We start from the raw sequence: 25,213 nt of genomic DNA on the forward strand, positions 1-25,213 counted from the left end.
CGGTCGGCCGTCCTGCTTTGGGAACCGGCACGAGACATGATGTTTTCCACGGACCTGGTACCCTCCCTGACTGGAGGCTCAGGTTGAAAATGATCTGGAGCGGCTCCACCAGCTGAGCCACACAGTCTTGTAGTAGCCTGGGACATACACCATCAGTGCCAGCTGCTTTACCAGGGCACAACGCAACCTCCTCAGCTCAGCTCTCACCTAGATTTAGATGATGGGATTAAAAGTAACACTAGTAAATCTGAAGATGTCACAAAGCTGGGCGGCAGTGTGAACTGTGAAGAGGATGGTAGGAGGTTGCAGGGTGCCAAGGACAGATTGAGTGAGTGGGCAGATGCTTGGCAGATGCAGTATAATGTAGATAAATGTGAAGTTATCCACTTTGGCGGCAAGAACAAGGAGGCAGATTATTATCTCAATGGTGTCAGATTAGGAAAAAGGGAAGGGCCACGAGACCTGGGAGTCCTTGTACATCAGTCACTGAAAGTAAGCATGCAGGTACAGCAGGCAGTGAAGAAAGCTAATGCCATGTTGGCCTTCATAACGGGAGGATTTGAGTAAAGAGGTCCTTCTGCAGTTGTACTGGTGAGACCACATCTGGAGTATTGTGTGCAGTTGTGGTCTCCTAATTTGAGGAGAACCATGCTTGCTATTGAGGCAGTGCAGCGTAGGTTCACGAGGTTAATCCCCGGGATGGCAGGACTGTCATATGAGGAAAGATTGGAAAGACTGGGCTTGTATTCACTGGAATTTAGAAGGATGAGAGGGAATCTTACAGAAATGTATACAATTATAAAAGGACTGTACAAGCTAGATGCAGGAAAAATGTTCCCAATGTTGGGGGAGTCTAGAACCAGGGGCCACAGTCTAAGAATAAAGAGGAGGCCATTTAAAACATTTTCACCCAGAGAGTTGTGAATTTGTGGAATTCTTTGCCACATTGGGAAAATGTTTCCTGCATCTAGCCTGTCCAAACCCTTCAAAATTGTGTATGTTTCCATAAGATCTCCTCACATCCTTCTACATTCCAGCGGATATAAATCCAGTCGATCCATTCCAATCTCAGTTTACAGAAGGAGTTAATTTTACAGCATGTACACACTGGTCTTTATTTTGTGGGGTTATTTCACAACCAGATGAAATGCCAAGTCATAAATTACCTCTGACGGGCATTGGCTGTGTCTTCAACCTTCCAGCTCTGGTGTAACTAGTCTCCGAGCTGGGACCAGCGTTTCACCGCATTCCTTCTTATCAAATGATCACCATTTGATATTTTTTAGAACACGAGAAATGTTTTAAAAAGTTCAAAATTCGGAGAGCAATTTTGATTCTGTCAACAACGCACAGCGGTGCAGCAGGTGGAACAACTGCCACGCAGTGCCAGAGACCAGGACTCGATCTTGACCATGGATGCTGCCTATGTGGAGTTTGCACGGTTCTCCACTGTGACCGCATGCGTTCCCTCCGGGTGCTCCGGTTTCCTCTCACGATCTGCAAGGATGTGTCGGTTTGTAGGCTAATCGCCCTTTGTAAAATTGCCTCTAGAGTGCAGGGAGTGGGTGTGAAAATGAAAGTGTGATAACATAGAACTAGTGTGAACGGGTGATCGATGGTCGGCGTGGACTCGGTGGGGTGAAGGGACTGTTTCCGTGCTGCAACTTTCAATCAATGGTAATTGTTCTCACTCTAAATATAATTACAATGCACCGTAACATTTGTCGTTTCTCTGTGGGTTATTCTAGGTGTGTTTTATCCATCCCTGATGAGTTTATTCTCCATTAAAGTTCGGGAAAGTGACCGAGCGTTTACTTCCAGCTCCGTCTGCACAGGTTCCCAGGTTGGGTAAGTGACATCGTGCAGATTTATCGCAAAGTAAAAAAATACGCATCTTAATCATGGATGGCAATATACGTCATGGGGTGATACAGCGTGGAAACAGGCCCTTCAGCCCAACTTGCCCACACCTTGGCCAACATGTTCGGCCAACATCCACATTGAACATAGAAGATTGAGAGGGGATCTTATAGAAACTTACAAAATTCTTAAGGGGTGGACAGGCTAGATGCAGGAAGATTGTTCCCGATGTTGGGGAAGTCCAGGACAAGGGGTCAAAGTTTAAGGATAAGGTGGAAATCTTTTAGGACCGAGATGAGAAAAACATTTTTCACACAGAGAGTGTTGAATCTGTGGAATTCTCTGCCACAGAAGGTAGTTGAGGCCAATTCATTGGCTATATTTAAGAGGGAGTTAGATGTGGCCCTTGTGGCTAAAGGGATCAGGGGGTATGGAGAGAAGGCAGGTACAGGATACTGAGTTGGATGATCAGCCATGATCATATTGAAAGGCTCGAAGGGCCGAATGGCCTACTCCTGCACCTATTTTCTATGTTTCTATGTAACATGTCCCACCTACACTAGTTTCAACTGCCTGTACTTAGCCCCATATCCCTCTAAACCTGTCCTATCCACGTACCTGTTCCTATCTAACTGTTTCTTAAACGTTGGGATAGTCCCTGCCTCAACTTTCTCCTCTGGCAGCTCGTTCATACGCCCACCGCCCTTTGTGTGAAAATGTTACCCCTCCGGTTCCTTTGTTCAGTTTAGTTTACGAGGATGTTGCCAGGACTAGAGGGTGTGAGCTATAGGGAGAGGTTGAGTAGGCTGGGTCTCTATTCCATGGAGTGTAGGAGGATGAGGGGAGATCTTATAGAGGTGTACAAAATCAAGGTGAAGGGGAAAATATTTAGGAATCCGAGGGGTAACTTTTTCCACACAGAGGGTGGTGGGTGTATGGAACAAGCTGCCAGAGGAGGTAGTTGAGGCTGGGACTATCCCATCGTTTAAGAAACAGTTGGACAGGTACATGGATAGTACAGGTTTGGAGGGATATGGACCAAGGACAGGCAAGTGGGACTAGTGTAGCTGGGATATTGTTGGCCGGTGTGGACGAGTTGGGCCGAAGGGCCTGTTTCCACACTGTATTATTCTGTGGATATACAGCACGGAAACAGGCCCTTCGGCCCACCAAGCCCAAACCAACCAGCGATACCCGCACATTAACACTATCCTATGCGCATTTTGGGACAATTTATACTTATACCAAGCCAATTAACCTACAAACCTGTACGTCTTTGGAGTGTGGGATCTCAAGAAAACCCACGCGATCACGGGGAGAATATACAAACTCCGTACAGACAGCACCCGTAGTTGGGATCGAACCCTCTGTAAGGCAGCAACACAACCATGGCTCCACCGTATTGTTCCTATCAAATCTTTTCCCCCTCACTTTTCCCCCCACTGATGTTGGGGGGGTTCAGAACCAGGGGCCACAGTTTAAGAATAAGGAGCAAGCCATTTAGAACGGAGACGAGGAAACACTTTTTCTCACAGAGAGTGGTGAGTCTGTGGAATTCTCTGCCTCAGAGGGCGGTGGAGGCAGGTTCTCTAGATGCTTTCAAGAGAGAGCTAGATAGGGCTCTTAACGATAGCGGAGTCAGGGGATATGGGCAGAAGGCAGGCACGGGGTACTGATTGTGGATTATCAGCCATGATCACATTGAATGGCGGTGCTGGCTCGAAGGGCCGAATGGCCTACTCCTGCACCTATTGTCTATTGTCTAAACCTATGTCCTCTGGTATTCGCTTCCCCTACTCTGAGACGGTGCATCACATGTACTAACACAAACTGAGGGTACAACACTCAATAACCGTATCACAAAGAACATTTTGAAAAATAACAAACAGATGTCTTTGAAACATTAAAGAGCGGCACAGTGGTGCAGCGGGTAGAGCTGCTGCCGCACACCATCCGAGACCCAAGTTCGATGCTGTCTGTGTGGAGTTTGCACATTTCCCCACGTTTTCGCCCACAACTAAAAGACGCGCGGGTTTGCAGGATAATTGGCCCTCTATAAATTACCCTGAGTGTTGATCAAGTGGATGGGCAAGTGGGATAACATAGAACTAGTGGGAACAGGTGATCGATCGATGTTCGGCGTGGACCCAGTTGGCCAAAAGGCCAGTTCCCATGCTGTATTTTGCAATCAATTAGCAACCTTGGGTTTACTACAGCCGTTATCAGTGGATAAGGCATAATTGTTTTATTTTTTTGTTAGCGGGCTGTTGACATTGTTGCCTGGTCCAATATTTATTGTGCACACATTGTTATCCGTGGACCTGACGCTGGTAATAAGCAAATTGGCTAATTCGCTGTTTCCAAAGCTGTAGAGTTGTTTTTCATAGAACGGCTATCAGCTTAACGGTCAGTTAAGTTCATAGCAAAGATCCTATAGCGGAGCAAGATAGACCACTCCTGCTAAATGCAATGGGCTGACGTGTAGTACGCAACGGAGCGGAACGTGGGCCTTTTTTTCATCCATTTCAGTAACCCGACCCGACTCGCAGTGTAATCAACGTTACGGGGGAATAGTTTGTGTTAATAATTTTCAATTATGAAAATGAGGAGAAGATTTTTACCAAATAACTTTTATTTTCACGAGGATGTTTCCGTAACCGGCTTCCGTCTCCGCACTAGTATCTTTGCTCCGCTACGGGATCTTTGGTGCGGAGACGGAAGCCGGTTACGGAAATGGGGCCGAAAATTCCCCATGAATCTGCCCATGACCGTACTAGGTCTTTTTCGTCGAGTGGATCATAGTAGCAATAGGTCGGTTCATAGTAGCAAAATTGGGCCAGTCGGTGTTCAAAATGATCAGACTCACACATAGTGATTAGAATCCAAAGTCTTTTATCAGCAACTCTGTAGAGGAAACACAAGGTGCTTTCGTCTCCACATGCACACAGCTAGTCTACTAGAGAGAGAGAGAGTGCACTCTAATAAGCCTGTGAGCAAACCAATAGTATGAGTGACACTAATCTACATCCTCCCCCTTAAAGAACTAAATGCAAATGCAAATCTACTGAGTACTACAAAGAATTAAATACAAATGTATACTGCTGACTATATGAAGCATACATAGTATGTGGCAATAAACTGGAGGCAATAAGTTCAAACATAGCCCGTGTACTTTATGGTGGCCTTATAAACACGACCAGCCCGCTTACGGTACAGTCCTGCATCAAGTCCACTCCGCCATTCAATCACGGCTGATCCAACGCTCTCCCTCCTAACCCCATTCTCCTGCCTTCTCCACGTTACCCCTGACACCCGGAGTAAACAAGAATCTATCTACAGGGTATCTATCTCTGCCTTAAAAATATCCATTCACTTGGCCTCCACTGGCCTCGGTGGCTATTGTTGTTAGGCGTTGTTAACTATTACCGACTTTTAACTGATTTAAGTGCCGGGGGGGGGGGGGGGATTTGTAACTGTAAGCGCCCTTTATGGGCGACTATTTGCATACCTTGGCAAGGTGTGTATGCAAAGAATTTCACTGTGACTTGTTGCATGTGATGATACAGTATTCAGTTCAATTCAATATGTTATCTGGTTCATTGCCAATGCATTTGAATAAACTCTAAAACATTTTTATTTCTGTAGAACGTTATTGCTCGGAGCTGTAGGGTCGGTGTTGTTACACAGGTACGGCTGGGAGAGTGTGTTCTATTTCTCTGGTCTCCCCTCGCTGTTGTGGGGCGTCTGCATGTGGAAATATTTCCTTAAAGGACAAGGTAACTATCCATGAATTATGATTGCCGACTCACTCGCCCTTTCTCTTCAGTGAGATGATGTGATTATATTTTCATTATATTTCTGACTCGGGCAAAATGTTTCTATCGCATAGACCAGATAATATCTTTGGAAAGCTTGGGCAACGGGCTGGTGAACTCAAAGAACAGTAAGGTTCCATGGAGAAAATTGTTCCAGAGCACAGCTGTCTGGTAAGTTGCTGCGGTCTTTGTGGGTTTATCTTTTCTCACCTTGATGCACTCATCTCGAAGGGCCGAATGGCCTTCTCCTGCACCTATTGTCTATTGTCCTATATCCCTCCCTCCGGCTTCACACGTCACGCCTCTTATCTCCGTATCTGACAATCTATTGGCACCTTTGCCCTTTGTCACATTCCACCCATCTGACAGTCAAAGGATATTCCTCCCTACCCTGTGGAATTCTTTGTCTACTCCACTGCGATATCTGCCCGAAACGTCGCCTATTTCCTTCGCTCCATAGATGCTGCTGCACCCGCTGAGTTTCTCCAGCAATTTTGTGTACCGTCCTTCCTACCCTGTTGGCTCCAAAACTAACAAGCTGCCAGCTTCTGCGCAAAAAAACCAGCAGCAAACACGCCTCTCTGACTAGGTAATAAATCCCGCCCATCTAATTACAAGCAGGCTAAAGGGGTCACAGCTTAAGGATAAGGGGGAAATCCTTTAAAACCGAGATGAGAAGAACTTTTTTCACACAGAGAGTGGTGAATCTCTGGAACTCTCTGCCACAGAGGGTAGTTGAGGCCACAGTTCATTGGCTATATTTAAGAGGGAGTTAGATGTGGCTAAAGGGATCAGTGGTTATGGAGAGAAGGCAGGTACAGGATACTGAGTTGGATGATCAGCCATGATCATATTGAATGGCGGTGCAGGCTCGAAGGGCCGAATGGCCTACTCCTGCACCTAATTTCTATGTTTCTATAAATGTGAAGGCCATAATTAATGACACATAAAATATAACCAAATGGCCACTATCCCTCCTCACCTACTACGATCTGACCCAAAATGTCATCCGTCCATTCCCTCTGAAGTTGCCAACTGATTAGCTGAGGACCTCCAGCACTTTTTTGTTGCTCAAGATTCCAGCATCTGCAGTTCCTCGTGTCTTCCTCCTTTGTTAATTCTTTAATGCCTCAACTGGAGACCGGCAGGATTTCTTTCCTGGTCTTCCAGCAGTACAACGGGATCTTTGACAATCACCTAAAAGACTGGAGGATGTTCGAGTCTTAGTTCAAAAAGCTCTTCTGCTAAAGATCTCTTCAGACAGTCATCATTCCTTCACTTCCTCAATGAAGTATCATCCTGGACTGTGTGCTGTTGCCCTTGAGTGGGATTTGAACCCAAGGACACCACAGTGGCGCAGCGGTAGAGTTGCTGCCTCACAGTGCCAGAGACCCTGGTTCGATCCTGACCACGGGTGCTGTCTGTACGGAGTTTGTACGTTCTCCCCGTGACCTGCGTGGGTTTTCTACGGAGTCTCTGATTTCCTCCCACATTCCAAAGACGTACAGGTTTGTAAGTTAATTGGCTTGGTGTAATCGTAAATTGTCCCTAGTGTGTGTAGAGTAGTGTAATGCCCCTGTCCCACTTAGGAAACCTGAACGGAAACCTCTGGAGACTTTGCGCCCCACCCAAGGTTTCCGTGCGGTTCCCGGAGGTTGCAGGTGGTTGCCGGAGGTTGCAGGTAGTGGAAGCAGGTAGGGAGACTGACAAAAACCTCCGGGAACCGCACGGAAACCTTGGGTGGGGCGCAAAGTCTCCAGAGGTTTCCGTTCAGGTTTCCTAAGTGGGACAGGGGCATTAGTGTGCAGGGATTGCTGGTCGGCATGGATTCGGTGGGCTGAAGGCCTGTTTCTGCGCTGTCTAAAGACTGTCTAACAGAAAATGTAACCTAGCCTGACTTTATGCAACTAGTTATTTAGAATATGTGTGTCAGAAGGAACTGCTGATGATCAGAATGCTTGTGGTATTGTAGTCAAATTCTGGCCCCAGATTGCATTATTTACAGGAAGTATTTGTGACAAATAACTTTTTTTGGCTTTGAAATGACAAAACATATGACAGAAAGCACTCTAAAGGTGAACGCTGCTGTTATTTCTCTTTTAATGACTTGATCGAGCCCGAAGCTCTATAAGGCGCTGGTCAGGCCACATTTGGAGTACTGTGAATAAATTTGGGCCCCACATCTAAGGAAGGGTGTGCTGGCTCTGGAGTGGGTCCAGAGGAGGTTTACAAGAATGATTCCAGGAATGAGTGAGTTAGCATATGATGAGCGTTCGACAGCACTGGGCCTCCACTCGCTGGAGTTTGGAAGTTTGAGGGGGGACCTCATTGAAACTTACAGAATAATGAAAGGCATAGATAGAGTGGATGTGGAAAGCATATTTTCACTGGTAGGAGAGTCTAGGACCAGAGGTCGTAGCCTCAGAATTAAAGGGCGCTCTTTTAGAAAGGAGGTGAGGAGGAACTTCTTTAGTCAGAGGGTAGTTGATCTGTGGAACTCATTGCCACAGAGGGCTGTGGAGGACAAGTCAGTGGATATTTTGAAGGCAGAGATGGACAAATTCTTGATTAGAATGGGTGTCAAGGGTTATGGGGAGAAAGCAGGAAAATGGGATTAGGAGGCAGAGATCAGCCATGATTGAATGGCGGAGTAGACTCGATGGGCAGAATTCCCTAATTCTACTCCTATAATGTGTGAATTTGAGATTAAAATCTGAATTTAGCATGCAATGATTCTGGACATTGAAACATAGGTTGTAGTGTCATAGCATTCATCCTGGCCTGTTGATCAGCCTCCACCACCCTCTGAGGCACAGAATTCCACAGACTCACAACTCTCTGTGAGAAAAAATGTATCCTCGTCTCCGTTCTAAATGGCTTACTCCTTATTCTTAAACTGTGGCCCCTGGTTCAGGACTCCCCCAACATCAGGAACATTTCCTGCCTCTAGCGTGTCCAAGATCTTAACAATCTTATATGTTTCAATGAGATCCCCTCTCATCCTTCTAAACTCCATAGTGCACAAGCCCAGCCGCTCCATTCTCTCAGCATATGACAGTCCCGCCATCCTGGGAATTAACCTTGTAACCCTACGCTGCACTCCCTCAATAACAAAATGTCCTTCCCCAAATTAGGGGACCAAAACTGCACACAATAGTCCAGGTGTGGTCTCACTAGGGCTCTGTACAACTGCAGAAGGACCTCTTTGCTCCTATATTTGATTCCTCTTGTTATAAAGGCCAACATTCCATTCGCTTTCTTCACTGCCTGCTGTACCTGCATGCTTACTTTCATAATCACCATCTCTGAATGCTCCATGTTTCAATGAGACCACCTTGCTTTCTAACAGCCAGGAGTTGATGCTATCTCTAATTTAATGGCTTGGTTAAAATGTGAATTTATAGTATGCAATGAAATATAGATTGTACAAAGGATAACGGTACCTCGTTGGTATTTGAGAACTATATCTTGATTACACTTGTCAATTTTGGGTGCATTCTGCAAATTCTGAAGATTTTGACTTCTTAAGCTTTTTGCCCAAATTTGATTCAAGACTGTCTAGTTATCATATGAATGAAACTGGAAACGGAACAATGAAATCCTTATTTGCTGCAGTTTTGACACTCCCCCCAATTGACACATTTTTTTTCCCTCTCTTCCATGATTGGAAAATCATCCCTCGTTCACCAGGGCTCGCTGGGAAATTCCCTGTGGTGACCACTTAGTCTGGAGCGATTAATGGGCCTGTCCCACTGAGGCAACTTTTTTAGGCAACTACAGGCGACTAGTTTGTCGCCACATGTTCGCCGGTGGTCGCAAGGAGTCGTCTCCTCAGTCGCGCAAAAAGTCGTAGGGTCTTTCTGGTCTCCGCTAAATTTTCAACATGTTGAAAAGTTTTCGGCGACAGTGGGTTTGACGCCAATGAGCTTAGTTTTGGGCCATTTTTATTATATTTATATTTTATTTTTATTATTATATTATATTTATATTTTATTATATTTATTATAAATCGCCGTTTTTTTGGGCGACCTGCTACGACTATGACAGTCGCCGGCAGTTGCCTAAAAAATCTTCAAGTGGGACAGGCCCAGAAGATAATTTTTAACGTGGTTATTTCAACTGCGTGTCAGTTACCTTCAGATTCTTGGCCGTGCTACATTTCGTTGCCAGGACATGTTATTATTTGAGATATTTGGTCTACGACGTGTGATTCCTTTGTTCTTTGTTTTCCTTCCTCTACAGGGCTGTCATTGTTGCCCACATTTGCCTGGCAGGGACGTTCTTCTGCCTTTTGTCCTGGATGCCAACATTCTTCCATGATCTGTTTCCTGAGTCCAAGGTGCGTCGTCTCTGGCCGTTCAACCGTAACCATGTGGCGCAGCGGGTAGAGTCTCTGCCTCACGGCGCCAGCCACCCTGGTTCAATCCTGACCCCGGGTGCTGTCTGTGTGGAGTTTGCACGTCCTCCCCGTGACCGCGTGGGTTTCCTCCGGTTGCTCTGGTTTCCTAAGTTCACAAATCATTGGAACATATGATGAGCATTTGTCCGCACTGGGCCTGTACTCGCTGGAGTTTAGAAGAATGAGGGGGGACCTCATTGAAATGTACAGAATAGTGAAAGGCTTGGATAGAGTGGATGTGGAGAGGATATTTCCACCTGTGGGAGAGTCTAGGACCAGAGGGCACAGCCTCAGAATTAAAGGATGTTCTTTTAGGAACGCGATAAGGAGGAATTTCTTTTGTCAGAGGGTGGTGAATCTGTGGAATTCTTTGCCACGGAAGCCTGTGGAGGCCAACAGTGGATATATGCAAGTCAGAGATAAATAGATTCTTGATTAGTGCAGGTGTCAGAGGTTATGGGGAGAAGGCAGGAGAATGGGGTTAGGAGGGAGAGATAGATGAGCCATGATTGAATGGTGGAGTAGACTTGATGGGCCGAATGGCCTAATTCTGCTCCTATCACATGATGTTATGATCTTCTGAACAGAATTACGCCAATCTGCCCATCGAGTCTACTCCGCCATTCAATCATGGCTGATCAATCTTTCCTACTCAACCCCATTCTCCTGCCTTCTCCCCATAACCTTTGACACCCTTACTAATCAAGAACTTGTCAATGTCCACTTTAAAAATACCCAATGACGGCCTCCACAGCCGCCTCTCTCCATAAATTCCACAGATTCACCACCCTCTAACAAACAAAGTTCCTCGTTATCCCCTTTGCAAAGTTTCCTCCCACATCCCAAAGATAAGCAGGTTTGTAGGTTAATTGGCCTCTGTAAATTGGTCACGTGAAGAGAGTGTATAGAATTAGTGTGTGAACAGATAATCGATGGTCCGCCTTGATTGAAAGGCGGAGTAGACTCGATGGGCCGAATGACTTGATCGAGCCCGAGGCTCTTTTAAACAATTGGAGATTTTACTTTGATTGACATTCTTGATATCCATTTTTAGACTCAAGTCTCCGACTAGGATATTTGAATTTAAGTTGAAGGAATGGAAGAATTTTCTTGTGAAGTGACGTCTTTATCTCCTGTTTTCCAGGGTTGGGTATTCAACGTGGTCCCCTGGGCTGTAGCCATCCCATTCTCATTGTTTGGGGGCTTGCTAACCGATCACCTGATCAAACTCGGTGAGCCACTACCTTACAATGACTATCAAAGCAAGGAATTGTAAATCAAAACAATCATCTTGAGTATAGAAGTTGGGATGTAATGTTAAAATTGTACAAGGCATTGGTGAGGCCAAATCTGGAGTATGGTGTACAATTTTGGTCGCCTAATTGTAGGAAGGATGTCAACAAAATAGAGAGAGTACAGAGGAGATTTACTAGAATGTTGCCTGGGTTTCAGCAACTAAGTTACAGAGAAAGGTTGAACAAGTTAGGGCTTTATTCTTTGGAGCGCAGAAGGTTAAGGGGGGACTTGATAGAGGTTTTTTAAAATGATGAGAGGGATAGACAGAGTTGACGTGGAAAAGCTTTTCCCACTGAGAGTAGGGAAGATTCAAACAAGGGGACATGACTTGAGAATTAAGGGACTGAAGTTTAGGGGTAACATGATGGGGAACTTCTTTACTCAGAGAGTGGTGGCTGTGTGGAATGAGCTTCCAGTGAAGGTGGTGGAGGCAGGTTTGTTTTTATCATTTAAAAATAAATTGGATAGTTATATGGATGGGAAGGGAATGGAGGGTTATGGTCTGAGCGCAGGTATATGGGACTAGGGGAGATTATGTGTTCGGCACGGACTAGAAGGGTCGAGATGGCCTGTTTCCGTGCTGTAGTTGTTATATGGTTATTATATTATATCTTCAACAAAAATATTACAAGGCCATATTTATGAGTTCTCATGAAATCGAACAATAGACAATTGATGAGAGTATAGAAGCAAGCCCTTTGGCCCATCTTGCCCGCGTTTGACCCATATCCCTCTAAACCTGTCCTATCCATGTACCTGTCCAAATGTTTCTTAAACGTTGCGGTATTACCAGCCTCAATCACCTCCTCCAGCAGATCATTCCATACACCCACCACCCACTGTGTAAAAAAGTTACCCCTCAGGTTCCTATTAAATATCCCCCCCCCCCCCTCCGTATTAAACCTACATCATCTGGTTCCTGATAGATTCCCCTGCTCTAGGCAAGAGACTCTGTGCGTCTACCCGTCTCATCCTCCTGCACTGTTGGACTGTATCAGTATCGTCGCAGAATTGCAGATCTCCCAACCTTGATGTAAATATATAAACTCCAAGCCTGATTTAAAATGAATCGATTTAAATCAGCAGCTTTCTGGCGCATTTTAACGGTGGCAGCACGGTGGCACAGCGGTAGTGTTGCTGCCTTACAGAGCCAAAGACCCAGTTTGAGCCTAACTACTGCACGGAGTTAGTACGTTCTCCCCGTGACCACGTGGGTTTTCTCCGGGTGCTCCGGTTTCCTCCCACACGCCAAAGACATAAAGGTTTGTAGGTTAATTGGCTTAAAAATGAAATTGGTTAATTAAATACTAGATTATCCCTATTGTGCAGGGTAGTGTTAGTGTGTGGGGATCGCTGGTCGGCATGGCATCGGTGGGCCAAAATGCCTGATTCTGTGCAACATCTCTAAAGTCTAAGCACTCAACATTTTTAAGTTACCCTAAAAATGCAAATTTCAAAAATAATATTTGATAAATGAGTTATTCTGATAGATCTGAAAGATCTAGCTCATTGGAGACCTGTTAACTATCTTTAATCGGACTTTACCTTGCACTAAATGATGTCCACTTTATCCTCTATCTGTGTACAGTCTCTTTTCTGACTGGATAGCACGCAAACAAAAGCTTTTCATTCTACCTCGGAAATTATGACACTAATAAACAAAACAAAATAGTTCTAATTCATTCCCATTCATCTTGAATAGATGATAACATGCTGGTGTGCCAAGCACTTGTAGCTCTCTAAATTAACTGCATTTTCAAATGTTGGAATTGTTTCAAGCAAGGCTTTCATTTCAGATGTGCTTTGAGTTATTGGCTGCTTTGAATTGTCCCAAGTGTGTTGGATAAGTTGGGCCGAAGGGCCTGTTTCCACGCTGTATCACTCTATGACTCGATGAGTATAAATCTCTGAATAAAATTCAATTCTGTAATTCCAAAAGATCTATAAAATTAAAAGAAAGCTCATGATTTGATTTGTTTAAGAAGGAATTGCAGATGCTGGAAAAAAATCGAAGGTAGACAAAAATGCTGGAGAAACTCAGCGGGTGAGGCAGCATCTATGGAGAGGAGTAGGTGACGTTTTGGGTTGAGACCCTTCTTCAGACTAAGGCACTATTTGAACCATTAATACACCAATACCGATCTTTTCCCCATTTAATGATGGGGGGGGGGGGGGGGGGGGGGGGGGGGGGGGCGGGAAGAAGAAAGGAAGAGGCAGAGACGGTAGGCCATGGGAGAGTTGGAGAGCGGAAAAAGGGAGGGAGAGCTCCCTTATTGCCATAGAGGGAGTGCAGAGAGGTTCACCAGACTGATTCCTGGGATGTCAGGACTGTCTTATGAAGAAAGACTGGATAGACTTGGTTTATACTCTCTCAAATTTAGGAGATTGAGAGGGGATCTTATAGAAACTTACAAAATTCTTAAGGGGTTGGACAGGCTAGATGCAGGAAGATTGTTCCCGATGTTGGGGAAGTCCAGGACAAGGGGTCACAGCTTAAGTATAAAGGGGAAATCCTTTAAAAACGAGATGAGAAGAACTTTTTCACGCAGAGAGTGGTGAATCTCTGGAACTCTCTGCCACAGAGGGTAGTCGAGGCCACTTCATTGGCTATATTTAAGAGGGAGTTAGATGTGGCCCTTGTGGCTAAGGGGATCAGGGGGTATGGAGAGAAGGCAGGTACGGGATACTGAGTTGGATGATCAGCCATGATCATATTGAATGGCGGTGCAGGCTCGAAGGGCCGAATGGCCTACTCCTGCACCTAATTTCTATGTTTCTATGGAAGAGGGGAGAAAGCAAGGACTTCCTGAAATTGGAGAAGTCAATGTTCATACTGCTGGGGTGTAAACTGTCCAAGCTCCCACAGCCCACTGCCTCCGCCTCTTCCTTTCTTCTTCCCGCCCCCACCTCCACATCAGTCTGAAGAAGGGTCTCGACCCGAAACGTCACCTATTCTTTCACTACATAGACTCTTGATTTGATTTATTCCTTTGTTAAAGTTATGCGTACAAATGCTTGGACTAAAACAGTTATGAAGATGATAAATCTGTGCAATCACTCCTCAAAACCCATGTAACAATGTTTCCATTTATTTGCACTCTACAGGGTTTGACACTGCCAAAGTGAGGAAGATAATGACGGTATGGTAACTGACAAATTGTAAAGAGTTCTGCTATTATGGGAATTGGAACAAAAGTAATTCATTTTTGTTTTTGTACAGGTGTTTGCCATGGGCTTATCCAGCATCTTTACCAAATTATTGAGTTACTCGGGCAACTATTACCAAGCTGTAATATTCCTGTCTGCTAGCTTAGGACTTCAGACTTTCAACCACAGGTAAATGGAGACGAGTTGTGTTAACGTTTGTAGACCTCGAGTCATCTATGTCATTGTATTTCCAGATGTTGTAAAGAACTTTAAGTCTACTAAAAATGTAATAGTATATGGCTAAACGCTTTACACCGATATCTTTTCTAGGAACTTGTTTAGTTTTGTACCAAAGATAGACACAAAGTGCTGGCAGTAGCTCAGCGGGTCAGGCAGCATCTCTGGAGACCTAATCTGAAGAAGAGTCACCTCCCGAAACATCACCCATCCTTCTTTCTCCAGAGATGCTGCCTGACCCGCTGAGCTACTCCAGAACTTTGTGTCTATCTTTGATACCAGCATCTGCAGTTCTTCGTTTCCACTGTTTAGCTTAGAGTTAGAGCAGTGGTTCCCAACCTTTTTTTAGCTCATGGCCCCCTTGGGATCTTTTAATTTTTCTGTGGCCCCCCCTGACATTATTAGCGGAAAAAAAGTACTTCAATATTATAATACCTTCCATAAAAATATCAGTGTCTATTAATTGCACACACATTCTCTTTTATTCTATTCCACAAACATCAAAAATATTTTGTGGTTTCAATAAAACAACCATTTATAATCAGACATTAAAAATATATTTCAACTACATAGATTTAAATTTATTAGAACTGAAATTTAGGAGGCAACAGGGTGGTAGCTCTGTGGCCCCCTTCATTGAACCTGTGGCCCCCTAAATCCCCAACATTTTCTGTGCCACCCCCCTGAAATTTGCCATGGCCCCAGGTTGGGAATCACTGGTATAAACCAGCATCTGCAGTTCTTCGTTTCCACTGTTTAGCTTCGAGATACAGCATGGAAAAAAAAGCCCTTCAGTCTACGCAGAACGTTGATCACCCATTCTCATTAGTTCTGTGTTATCCCATCCGCTCCTCACACACTAAGGTTAATCTACAGAGGGCAATTATCTTAACAGACCGGCACGTTTTTGAGATGTGGGAGGAAACTGGAACACCTGGAGGAAACCCACACTGTAACAGGGAGAACGTGCAAACTCCACACAGTTGTATCAAAGAAGTTTAAAAATCTTAAATTGCCCTTTGGAGCTTGAATTGCCGACTAGATTTTTCTATAAAAGGTCATGCAAGTTGTATTTGGACGTCAGTCTGAAAAAGGGTTTCGACCCAAAACGTCGCCCATTCCTTTTCTCCCGAGATGCTGTCTGACCCGCTGACTTACTCCAGCTTTTTGGGCCTATCTTGTATTTATCTGCTCCGTGTTAGAGACAAAAAGTGCTGGAGTAACTCAGCATCTCTGCATGACTTTGGCAGAGTCAGATCGATTCTTGATTAGTACGGGTGGCAGAGGCCATGGGGAGAATAGAATAGAATGCCTTTTATTGCCATTCAAACAGACATGGTTTGAATAAAATTTCATTCCTACAGTCATGACATTACAAAAAAAACCATGACACACACTTAACACAATTTACACAAACATCGGGGGGGGGGGGGGGAGGAAGAATGGAGTTGAGAGGAAAAGATAGATCAGCCATGATCGAATGGCGGAGTAGACTTGATGGGCCGAATGGCCTAATTCTGCTCCAGTCACTAATGAACCCTTTTCCTTATCGCTAGGCTTTCTGTTACATTTTGCTTTATCAGACTATTAATAGTCGTTAACATCTGAACATACAGTATAACGTATAAACTTATGAACTAATGTTTACCCTTTGTGAAAATGAATGTACAATAAGTTAACAAAGTACACTGTGTCTGTTTAAATAGCGGCGTTTCTGTAAATGTTCAAGATTTGGCGCCATCCTGTGCTGGCTCACTATTTGGTAAGTGATGATTACACTCATGAATGAAACACCTTGTAATGCCACAAAGTTGAGAACTGACTCTTATCCTCAACTGATAAGATATCCAAACTTTATTATTTTTATTAATACACTGATTTTTAGTAGATTGGTTATTGCATGTGAGCAAATCATAGTTGAAATAGAATCATTAACCCCACCTTCCTGCATGATTCATACTAACACCCACTTCCTACACTGGTCAGTCTTGGAAGCGGTAACGATAAACTAACAACTAATGACCTGCTGCCTAATCTATACTATTTGTACCGATTAAAGATGATCTAGAACTCCAGATTATACAGTTTGCTTATTTACAGTTTTGTTCCCCCTCTTTTCAAAGAAAGCTGCTCGGCACATGCTGGGAGTGGTCATATAGATTGCGGCCTTAGCCAGCTCTTGTAAACAGATTGTTTTATTTAGTTGTGAACATTGACAGCACCTCATATTTCACTTGGGCATGGTATGAACTTTGACTTCTCTAACTTCAAGTAGTCCTTGCTTTCCCTCTCTCTCCATCCTCTCCCCATTCCCAGTTCTCCCACCAGTCTTACTATCTCCGACTTCATTTTATCTCTGTTTGCTTTGTTATTACCTTCTCCCAACTAACGATAATGTATTCTCCATTTTCCTTGATCTCCATTCCCTTTGTCCTGTTTTCACACCTTACACTTCCTTTTCTATACACTCCCATTCCCCTAACATCAATCTGAAGAAGGGTATCGACCCGAAACGTCACCCAATCCTTCTCTCCAGAGATGCTGCCTGTCCCACTGAGTTACTCCAGCATCTTCGATTTAAACCGGCATCTGCAGTTCCTTCCTGCGCGCTTTATTTGTCTTGTAACCTCTGTGATTCCAGTCTAGGAACTTGTGCAGGAAGTGATGGGTGTGTGTTTGTCATTCAACCACGTCGACACTAGGTGTGGTAGATCAGTACACTGCACCCTTTGTTCAAATCCAACAGTCTTCAACTACCAGTTGCTGTCTTTGTGGAGTTTGCACGTTCTCCCATTGATTTCCCCTGGACTCTACGGTTTCTTCCCACATCCCAAAGATGTTTGAGTTTGTCAGTTCCCAGTGTGTAGGGAAGTGGATGTGAAAGTAGGTCAACCCACAACTAGAGTGAACGGTGTTCCATGATCGACATGGTGAGCAACAACGATGAGCTGGCCTACAGGGAGGAGGTCCAGCACTTAGCAGCATGGTGCGCTGACAACAACCTGGCCCTTAACTCCAAGAAGACCAAGGAGCTCATTGTAGACTTCAGGAAGTCCAGAGGTGGCACGCACACCCCCATCCACATTAACGGGACGGAGGTGGAACGTGTTTCTAGCTTCAGGTTCCTGGGAGTCAACATCTCCGATGACCTCTCTTGGACCCACAATACCTCTACTCTGATCAAGAAGGCTCATCAGCGTCTCTTCTTCCTGAGGAGACTGAAGAAGGTCCATCTGTCTCCTCAGATCTTGGTGAACTTCTACCGCTGCACCATCGAGAGCATCCTTACCAACTGCATCACAGTATGGTATGGCAACTGCTCTGTCTCCGACCGGAAGGCATTGCAGAGGGTGGTGAAAATTGCCCAACGCATCACCGGTTCCACGCTCCCCTCCATTGAGTCTGTCCAAAGCAAGCGCTGTCTGCGGAGGGCGCTCAGCATCGCCAAGGACTGCTCTCACCCCAACCATGGACTGTTTACCCTCCTACCATCCGGGAGGCGCTACAGGTCCCTCCGTTGCCGAACCAGCAGGTCGAGGAACAGCTTCTTTCCGGCCGCTGTCACTCTACTAAACAACGTACCTCGGTGACTGCCAATCACCCCCCCCCCCCCCCGGACACTTATTATTATTTTTTTTTATTCAAATCGTTTGCTATGTCGCTCTTCAAGGGAGATCCTAAATGCATTTCGTTGTCTCTGTACTGTACACTGACAATGACAATTAAAATTGAATCTGAATCTGAATCTGATGGACTCGGAATGAACGACCTGTTTCCGTGCTTACTTTTTCAATCAAATAAGCCATGTGATATTGCAGAAACATCACACGGCCATTCACAGGAGCGTTGTCAAACAAAAATGTACGCCGTTCTTAAGTTAGTGAATTCCAGGAGCAGAATGAGGCCATTCGGCCCATCAAGTATTCAATCATGGCTGATCTATTTTTCCCTCTCAACCCCATTCTCCTGCCTTCGCCCCTTAACACCCTTACCAATGAAGAATAAATCTATCTCCACCTTAAAAATGCCCAGTAACCTGGCCCTCTACAGCCGTCTGTAGCGATGAATTCATTTGTCTCCAGCAGTAAGCTTTGGTCTGCATTGTTACCTCCTGGTGCCCATGTGGCCAGTTTGTAACTTTCAATAATACAATTTGCACTTCGGTTCCATGTGAAACGTTTACACAAAACAAACGGTTGCAGCAGCTGACGCAAAATTGTCGCTAACAGGCAGTTTCTCCCCCTATCTCCACAATGCGCTGGAAATTATCGCACAATTACTTTTTATTAATACCTCCATCTTGATATTTAGTTTCCGGCTGAAAATGTTGTAAAGTGGTTTTTTACTTAGGGAACCAGTTCTTGAGAAGTAACTTTAAGGTGTGTGTATTTTTACTTGTTTTTCTATTTCCTTAGGTATTATGAATACAGGTGGAGCCTTGTGCGGTTCGTATGAATTTTTGCTTCATAGCTGGCTCGACGTGGCATGTTTTATTTTTAAGAATAGAAAAATACCTGAGAAGTAGCTAACAAAAATACATTTTAAGTTGTTTTATGTCAAGGTGACCCAGTTGGTAGAGTTGTTGCCTCACAGCACCAGAGACCCGGGTTCGATCCTGACATCATGTGCTGTCCATGTGGAGTTTGCATGTTTTCCCATGATATTACTCCGGGTGCTCCGGTTTCCTCCCGCATCTTAAAAATGCTTAGGGTTGTAGGTTAGTTGGCAACTGTAAATTGCTCTTGAAGTGTAGGGAGTGGATGAAAAAGTGGGACATTACAGAACTAGTGTGATCGTGGCCGGCATGGACTTGATGGGCCGAAGGGTCTGTTTCCATGCTGTATCTCTAAACTAAACGTGCCCTGCTGTTATGGTTTTGGAATTTGAACGCTTAGAAGACGAGCACAACGTTGTCCTTTCTCTGAGATATAGAATCTGCACGCTGAAAGTGGAATTAAATCCAATTTACAAACACACAGTTTCTATCCGACACAATGTCCTGATCCCAAATATCCTCCCATCCCCCCACATCACTGCTCCCTGTCATGTGTAGTTTGATTTGGCTTTTTAAAAATTGGAAACAATATTGAAGGACTTCAAGGTTCACAATATCACTGCTTGATGTATTAACACATTGCTTTCTAAACGGTCTCTTTTATTACCTGCCATTTGCATGACTACATCAGGGTGGCGCAGCGGTAGAGTTGCTGCCATAGAGTTGCTGTCCCACGAGCATGCGACTGCATGCGGCAAGCGCGACCTAACGTGGTCGCTTGTGCCATACGGCCTCGCGGGGCCGGTCTCACTTTGATCGCCGTATGGAGTTGCGCGGAGCTGGTTCTGACATTGCGCGGGACTCCGATAAACTGAGGCCGTACGCACAGCCTCGACGGGCGTGCGCAGCGTCTCAACGCCGTACGCAGCATCTTGACGGCATGCGCCTTCGCTCGAACTTCACGTCAACTCGTACGGGATCACCCGAACTCTGCGCGGCCCCGTTACCGGTTTGGTTGCGCTCGCCGCATGCTCGTGGGACAGGCCCTTTACAGCGCCAGACACCCGGGTTCGATCTTGACTACAGGTGCTGTCTGTACGTATAGTTTGTACGTTCTCCCTGTGACCATGTGGGTTTTCTCTGGGTGCTCCGGTTTTCACCCACACTCTAAAGCTGTACAGGTTTGTAGGTTAATTGGCTTTGATTACAATTGTAAATTGTCCCTGGTGTGTAAGATAGTGCTTATGTACGAGGATCACTGGTCGGTGCGGACCCGGTGGGCAGAAGGGCCGGTATCCGTGCTGTGTCATTTAAACTGACCCTTTCAGAGCTCATCTAGATATAGACACGATAACTTTGAATTTTTTTTTTCATGTAGTATTGGTGATTTTGGCACTTAATGCAAATGAAAATGCATTTTAGATGCAGAATAGAATTCAGGATATTAGAGGTATTTAATATATGTATGGTGTCTAATCCATTGCTGTTTCCATGCTGCATAACTTCATAAATGATAGGAACAGAATTAGGCCATTCGGCCCATCGGGTCTACTCTGTCATTCAATGTTGGCTGATCTATCTCTCCCTCTCAATGCCATTCCCTTGCCTTCTCGCCATAACCCCTGACACGCGTACTAATCAAGAATCAATCTATCTCTGCCTTAAAAATATCCATTGACTTGGCCTCAACAGCCGTCTGTGGAAATGAATTCCACAGATTCACCACCCTCCGACTAAAGAAATTCCTCCTAATCTCCTTCCGAAAGGAACGTCCTTTAATTCTGAGACTCTGGTCCTAGACTTTCCCCATTAGTGGAATACATCCTCTCCACATCCACTCTATCCAAGCCTTTCACTATTCGGTAAGTTTCAATGAGTTCTCTCCCCCTCATCCTTCTAGACTCCAGCGAGTACAGGCCCAGTGCTTGGTATCTCGAAAAGCAGGAATCTCCCCTGCATCTCACAAACTAAGCAGAGTCTTGTATTGAGTATGGCTTTTTGGATGCTTCCATAGTCTTTGCGGATGTTAACTTTGCCTTCCTTCATTCCAGGGGTTGCCTTTGTCTACCTTGCCGGTTACCTCATAGAGACCTCAGGATCATGGCCGTCTGTTTTCAATTTCATCTGCGTCGTCAACACCTTCGGCCTTTCCTTTTTCCTCTTCTTCGGCCAAGCGACACGGATAGACATTTAAAAGATAGTCGTCTCGGACGGCATTGAACGCCAAAGTATCTCGCAAACAGCCTTCCGGGTCGAGGGAAGACAGTGCTTTTACGATGGGCGGTGCGGTGGAGTTGCTGCCTTACAGCGCCGGAGGCCCGGGTCCCATCCCGTCCACGGGTGCTGTCTCTGCGGAGTTTGCACGTTCTCCCCATGACCGAGTGGGGTTTTTCAGGGTTTCCTCTCACACTCCAAAGACGTGCCCATGCGGGTTCATAGCTCAATTGGCTTCTGTCATTTGCCTGTGGTGTGTACGATGGGTTAGAATAGAACTAGCCCTTTGTTTACGCACAACGCACGCATAACGACAGTTTTTTATTTGCACAAAAATGGTGACTCTTTTTTAGTGATATTATTTTGTTGGACAGATTTTTACACGACTATTTATCTGAATGTAAAAATATGAATGCAGGACCAAAATAAAGTGGCTTCTCAGAACGACAAGATACATATCAGGTATTCTTACAGACAGGTTCCAGCCTTTCAGGAATCGAGATTTAGTTTAGGGAAAAGACGGCTGGGCTAACTTTCATTTCGTCAGATGCTTGAGGGGGAAAGTTTAAACGAGAAGTGCAGGGCAAGTTTTTCTCTCCAGAGAAACAAAGAAACATAGAAAATAGGTGCAGGAGGAGGCCATTCGGCCCTTCGGCCCAGCACCGCCATTCATTGTGATCATGCCTGATCGTCCCCTATCAATAACCCGTGCCTGCCTTCTCCCCATATCCCTTGACTCCACTAGCCCCTAGAGCTGTAACTAACTATCTTTTAAATCCATCCAGTGATTTGGCCTCCACTGCCCTCTGTGGCAGGGAATTCCATAAATTCACAACTCTCTGGGTGAAATTTTGTTTTCTCACCTCAGTCTTAAATGGCCTCCCCTTTATTCTAAGACTGTGGACCCTGGTTCTGGACTCGCCCAACATTGGGAACATTTTTCCTGCATTTAGCTTGTCCAGTCCTTTTATAATTTTGTATGTTTCTATAAGATCCCCCTCATCCTTCTAAACTCCAGTGAATACAAACCTAGTGGAGAGTGGTGGGGGGTCTGGAACGCATTGCCAGGGGTGGTGGTGAAGGCAGAGACGATAGTGGCGTTTAAGAGGCTTTTAGAAGGGCCACGTGATAGATCAGGGAAAAGAGGTATATAGATGGACAGCAAAAGCTGGAGTAACTCAGCGGGTCAGGCTGCATCTCATGAGAACAGGAATAGGTGACGTTTCGGGTCGAGACCCTCCTTCAGATTCAAAATGGCGGTGGCGCGGGCACACCGCGACGCCCTGTGTCTCCCTAGAATGGGAAAAATAGCAATAAATTGCCCAACGCATCACCGGTTCCTCGCTCCCCTCCATTGAGTCTGTCCAAAGCAAGCGCTGTCTGCAGAGGGCGCTCAGCATCGCCAAGGACTGCTCTCACCCCAACCATGGACTGTTTACCCTCCTACCATCCGGGAGGCGCTACAGGTCTCTCCGTTGCCGAACCAGCAGGTCGAGGAACAGCTTCTTTCCGGCGACTGTCACTCTACTCAACAACGTACCTCGGTGACTGCCAATCACCACCCCCCCCCCCGGACACTTATTATTATTTATTCAAATCGTTTGCTATGTCGCTCTTCCAGGGAGATGCTAAATGCATTTCGTTGTCTCTGTACTGTACACTGACAATGACAATTAAACTTGAATCTGAATCTGAATCTGAATCAGATCTGATGAAGGGTCTTCTTGACCCGAAATGACACCTGTTCCGATACTGAGTTACTCCAGCTTTTTGTGTCTATCTTCGGTTTCAACCAGTATCTGCTGTTACTTCCCGCACAGAGGGCTTATAGATCACGGACTAGCAGGTGGGATCTTTGGAATGAAAAGGATGTTCCTTTAGAAAGGCGACAAGGAGGAATTTCTCCAGCCAGAGGGTGGGGAATCTGTAGAATTCATTGCCACAGACAGTGGCGGAGGCCAAGCCATTGAATATTCTTAAAGCGGAAATTGACATGTTGTTGATTAGGAAGGGTGTCAAAGGTTACCAGGAGAAAGGGGTTGAGAGTGAAAGGTAGATTAGCCATGAATGAATGGTGGAGTAGACTCGATGGGCCGAATGGCCTAATTCTGCTCCTATAATATGAATTTATCAGTTTAACTAGGCATTGACTTTGTGGGCTGAAGGGCCTGTTCTAGTGCTGAAAACTTGAATTTTCTTTTTCCAGTTGGCAAATTTAATCTTAATATTAGTAACGAATGTTAGTTACTTACTAGAAAGCTCTCCATTTCAACGTAGGTAGACAAAAGTGCTGGAGAAACTCAGCAGGTGCGGCAACATCTATGGAGCGAAGGAAATAGGCAACGTTTCGGGCCGAAACCCTTCGGGTTTCAACCCGAAACGTTGCCTATTTCCTTTGGGGTTCGGCCCGAAACGTTGCCTATTTCCTTTGGGGTTCGGCCCGAAACGTTGCCCATTTCCTTCGCTCCATAGATGCTGCTGCACCCGCTGAGTTTCTCCAGCACTTTTTACCTGCATTTGATTTTCCAGCATCTTCTTAAATACATTTTAACGTACCATTTTGTCTATTAATAGCAGCACACACTCAAAAAAAAATCAGTTATCTAAGTTTTTATCTTGGTTGCTTAAGTTCCACAGTTCTGACCAACTTTAAAAGTTTCATTCCGTTGTGTATTTTCATTAAAGGAGTATCCTTCTGCAATGTACAAGAAATCTTTGCGTCGGGTTTGTGTAAGTTAGTTCTGATGTGAAGACCGCCTGGCTTAAAGTAAGCTGCCTTTATTTATCGAGCCAGTTTTTACTGCTGTTCCATTGACATATTATCACAGTGAACAGGGAAATGTTACTTATTTATAGTTTTTGTGGTAGGTGACCCGTGTGTCATTTTATGAATGGAATTTCAGCATCACTTTTGTGACGTAAAACGTCCCATTTTTGGGACTTATTTTGCCACGGCATTTTTCTACCATTACCTTTTACATTGTGGGTAACAAATGCAATGATACGGAGGTTCAGATTAAGTATAATTAGAATGCTAAACACAAAATGCTGGAGTAACTCAGCGGAAAGAAGGAATGGGTGATGTTCTTCAGACTGAAAAAGGGTCTTGACCCGAAACCTTACACATTCAGTCTGAAGAAGGGTCTCGACCTGAAACGTCACCCATCCCTTCTATCCAGAGATGCTGCCTGTCCCGCTGAGTTACTCCTGCATTTTGTGTCTATCTTCGATGTAAACCAGTATCTGCAGTTCTTCCTACCTTATTAGAATGCTTATTGAATTACTTACATGGCCAAATGGGATTATCTTAGATGGGGCATCTTGGTTAGTATGGATGAGTTGGGCCGAATGGCCTGTTTCCGTGCTGTACGCCTCTGTGATTAATTTGTTTAAATCAGCAAAACTGTATAAACTTTATAAATTCTTGTATATTCAGAATCTGAAAGATTTAATATTTTTAATAACTATATTATTTAACATCAAGTTGCATTGCAAATAAAAGATGCCTAAGTATTTACTTAATTTCTAAATCGAGACTCATGCAGAATGAAAAAAAATCTCTTTGAACGGAGTTGAAGAAATTTAAACTGCTATTTTTATATATATATTGGCAATAACGTTTGTACGTTAATATTTTTGCTTTGTAGAACCTCTCTTTCCATTAAAGTGGACATAAAAAATTATAGATTTTGAATTGGTCCATGAAGTTTCATTCAGTTCAGTTTAGTTTATTGTCACGTGTGCCGAGGT

At 44.8% G+C, this 25,213-nt stretch overlaps 1 protein-coding gene across 1 annotated transcript in view; it reads left to right on the forward strand.

Annotated features, from left to right (window-relative positions):
• slc17a9b (solute carrier family 17 member 9b) overlaps positions 1 to 21,903 on the forward strand; it is a 40,683-nt gene extending 18,780 nt beyond the window's left edge. The window contains exons 4-13 of the mRNA XM_055652620.1: positions 1,749 to 1,848; positions 5,506 to 5,636; positions 5,750 to 5,846; positions 9,918 to 10,014; positions 11,219 to 11,306; positions 14,476 to 14,510; positions 14,591 to 14,706; positions 16,461 to 16,516; positions 19,170 to 19,199; positions 21,301 to 21,903. Of these exons, the coding sequence (XP_055508595.1) occupies positions 1,749 to 1,848; positions 5,506 to 5,636; positions 5,750 to 5,846; positions 9,918 to 10,014; positions 11,219 to 11,306; positions 14,476 to 14,510; positions 14,591 to 14,706; positions 16,461 to 16,516; positions 19,170 to 19,199; positions 21,301 to 21,443 (893 nt within the window). The 3' untranslated portion in view covers positions 21,444 to 21,903. The remainder of the gene's footprint in view (positions 1 to 1,748; positions 1,849 to 5,505; positions 5,637 to 5,749; positions 5,847 to 9,917; positions 10,015 to 11,218; positions 11,307 to 14,475; positions 14,511 to 14,590; positions 14,707 to 16,460; positions 16,517 to 19,169; positions 19,200 to 21,300) is intronic.
• Positions 21,904 to 25,213: the final 3,310 nt, after the last annotated feature.

This window comes from Leucoraja erinacea, chromosome 21, assembly GCF_028641065.1.
Source record: "Leucoraja erinacea ecotype New England chromosome 21, Leri_hhj_1, whole genome shotgun sequence".
In the NCBI taxonomy this organism is placed as follows: domain Eukaryota; kingdom Metazoa; phylum Chordata; class Chondrichthyes; order Rajiformes; family Rajidae; genus Leucoraja; species Leucoraja erinaceus.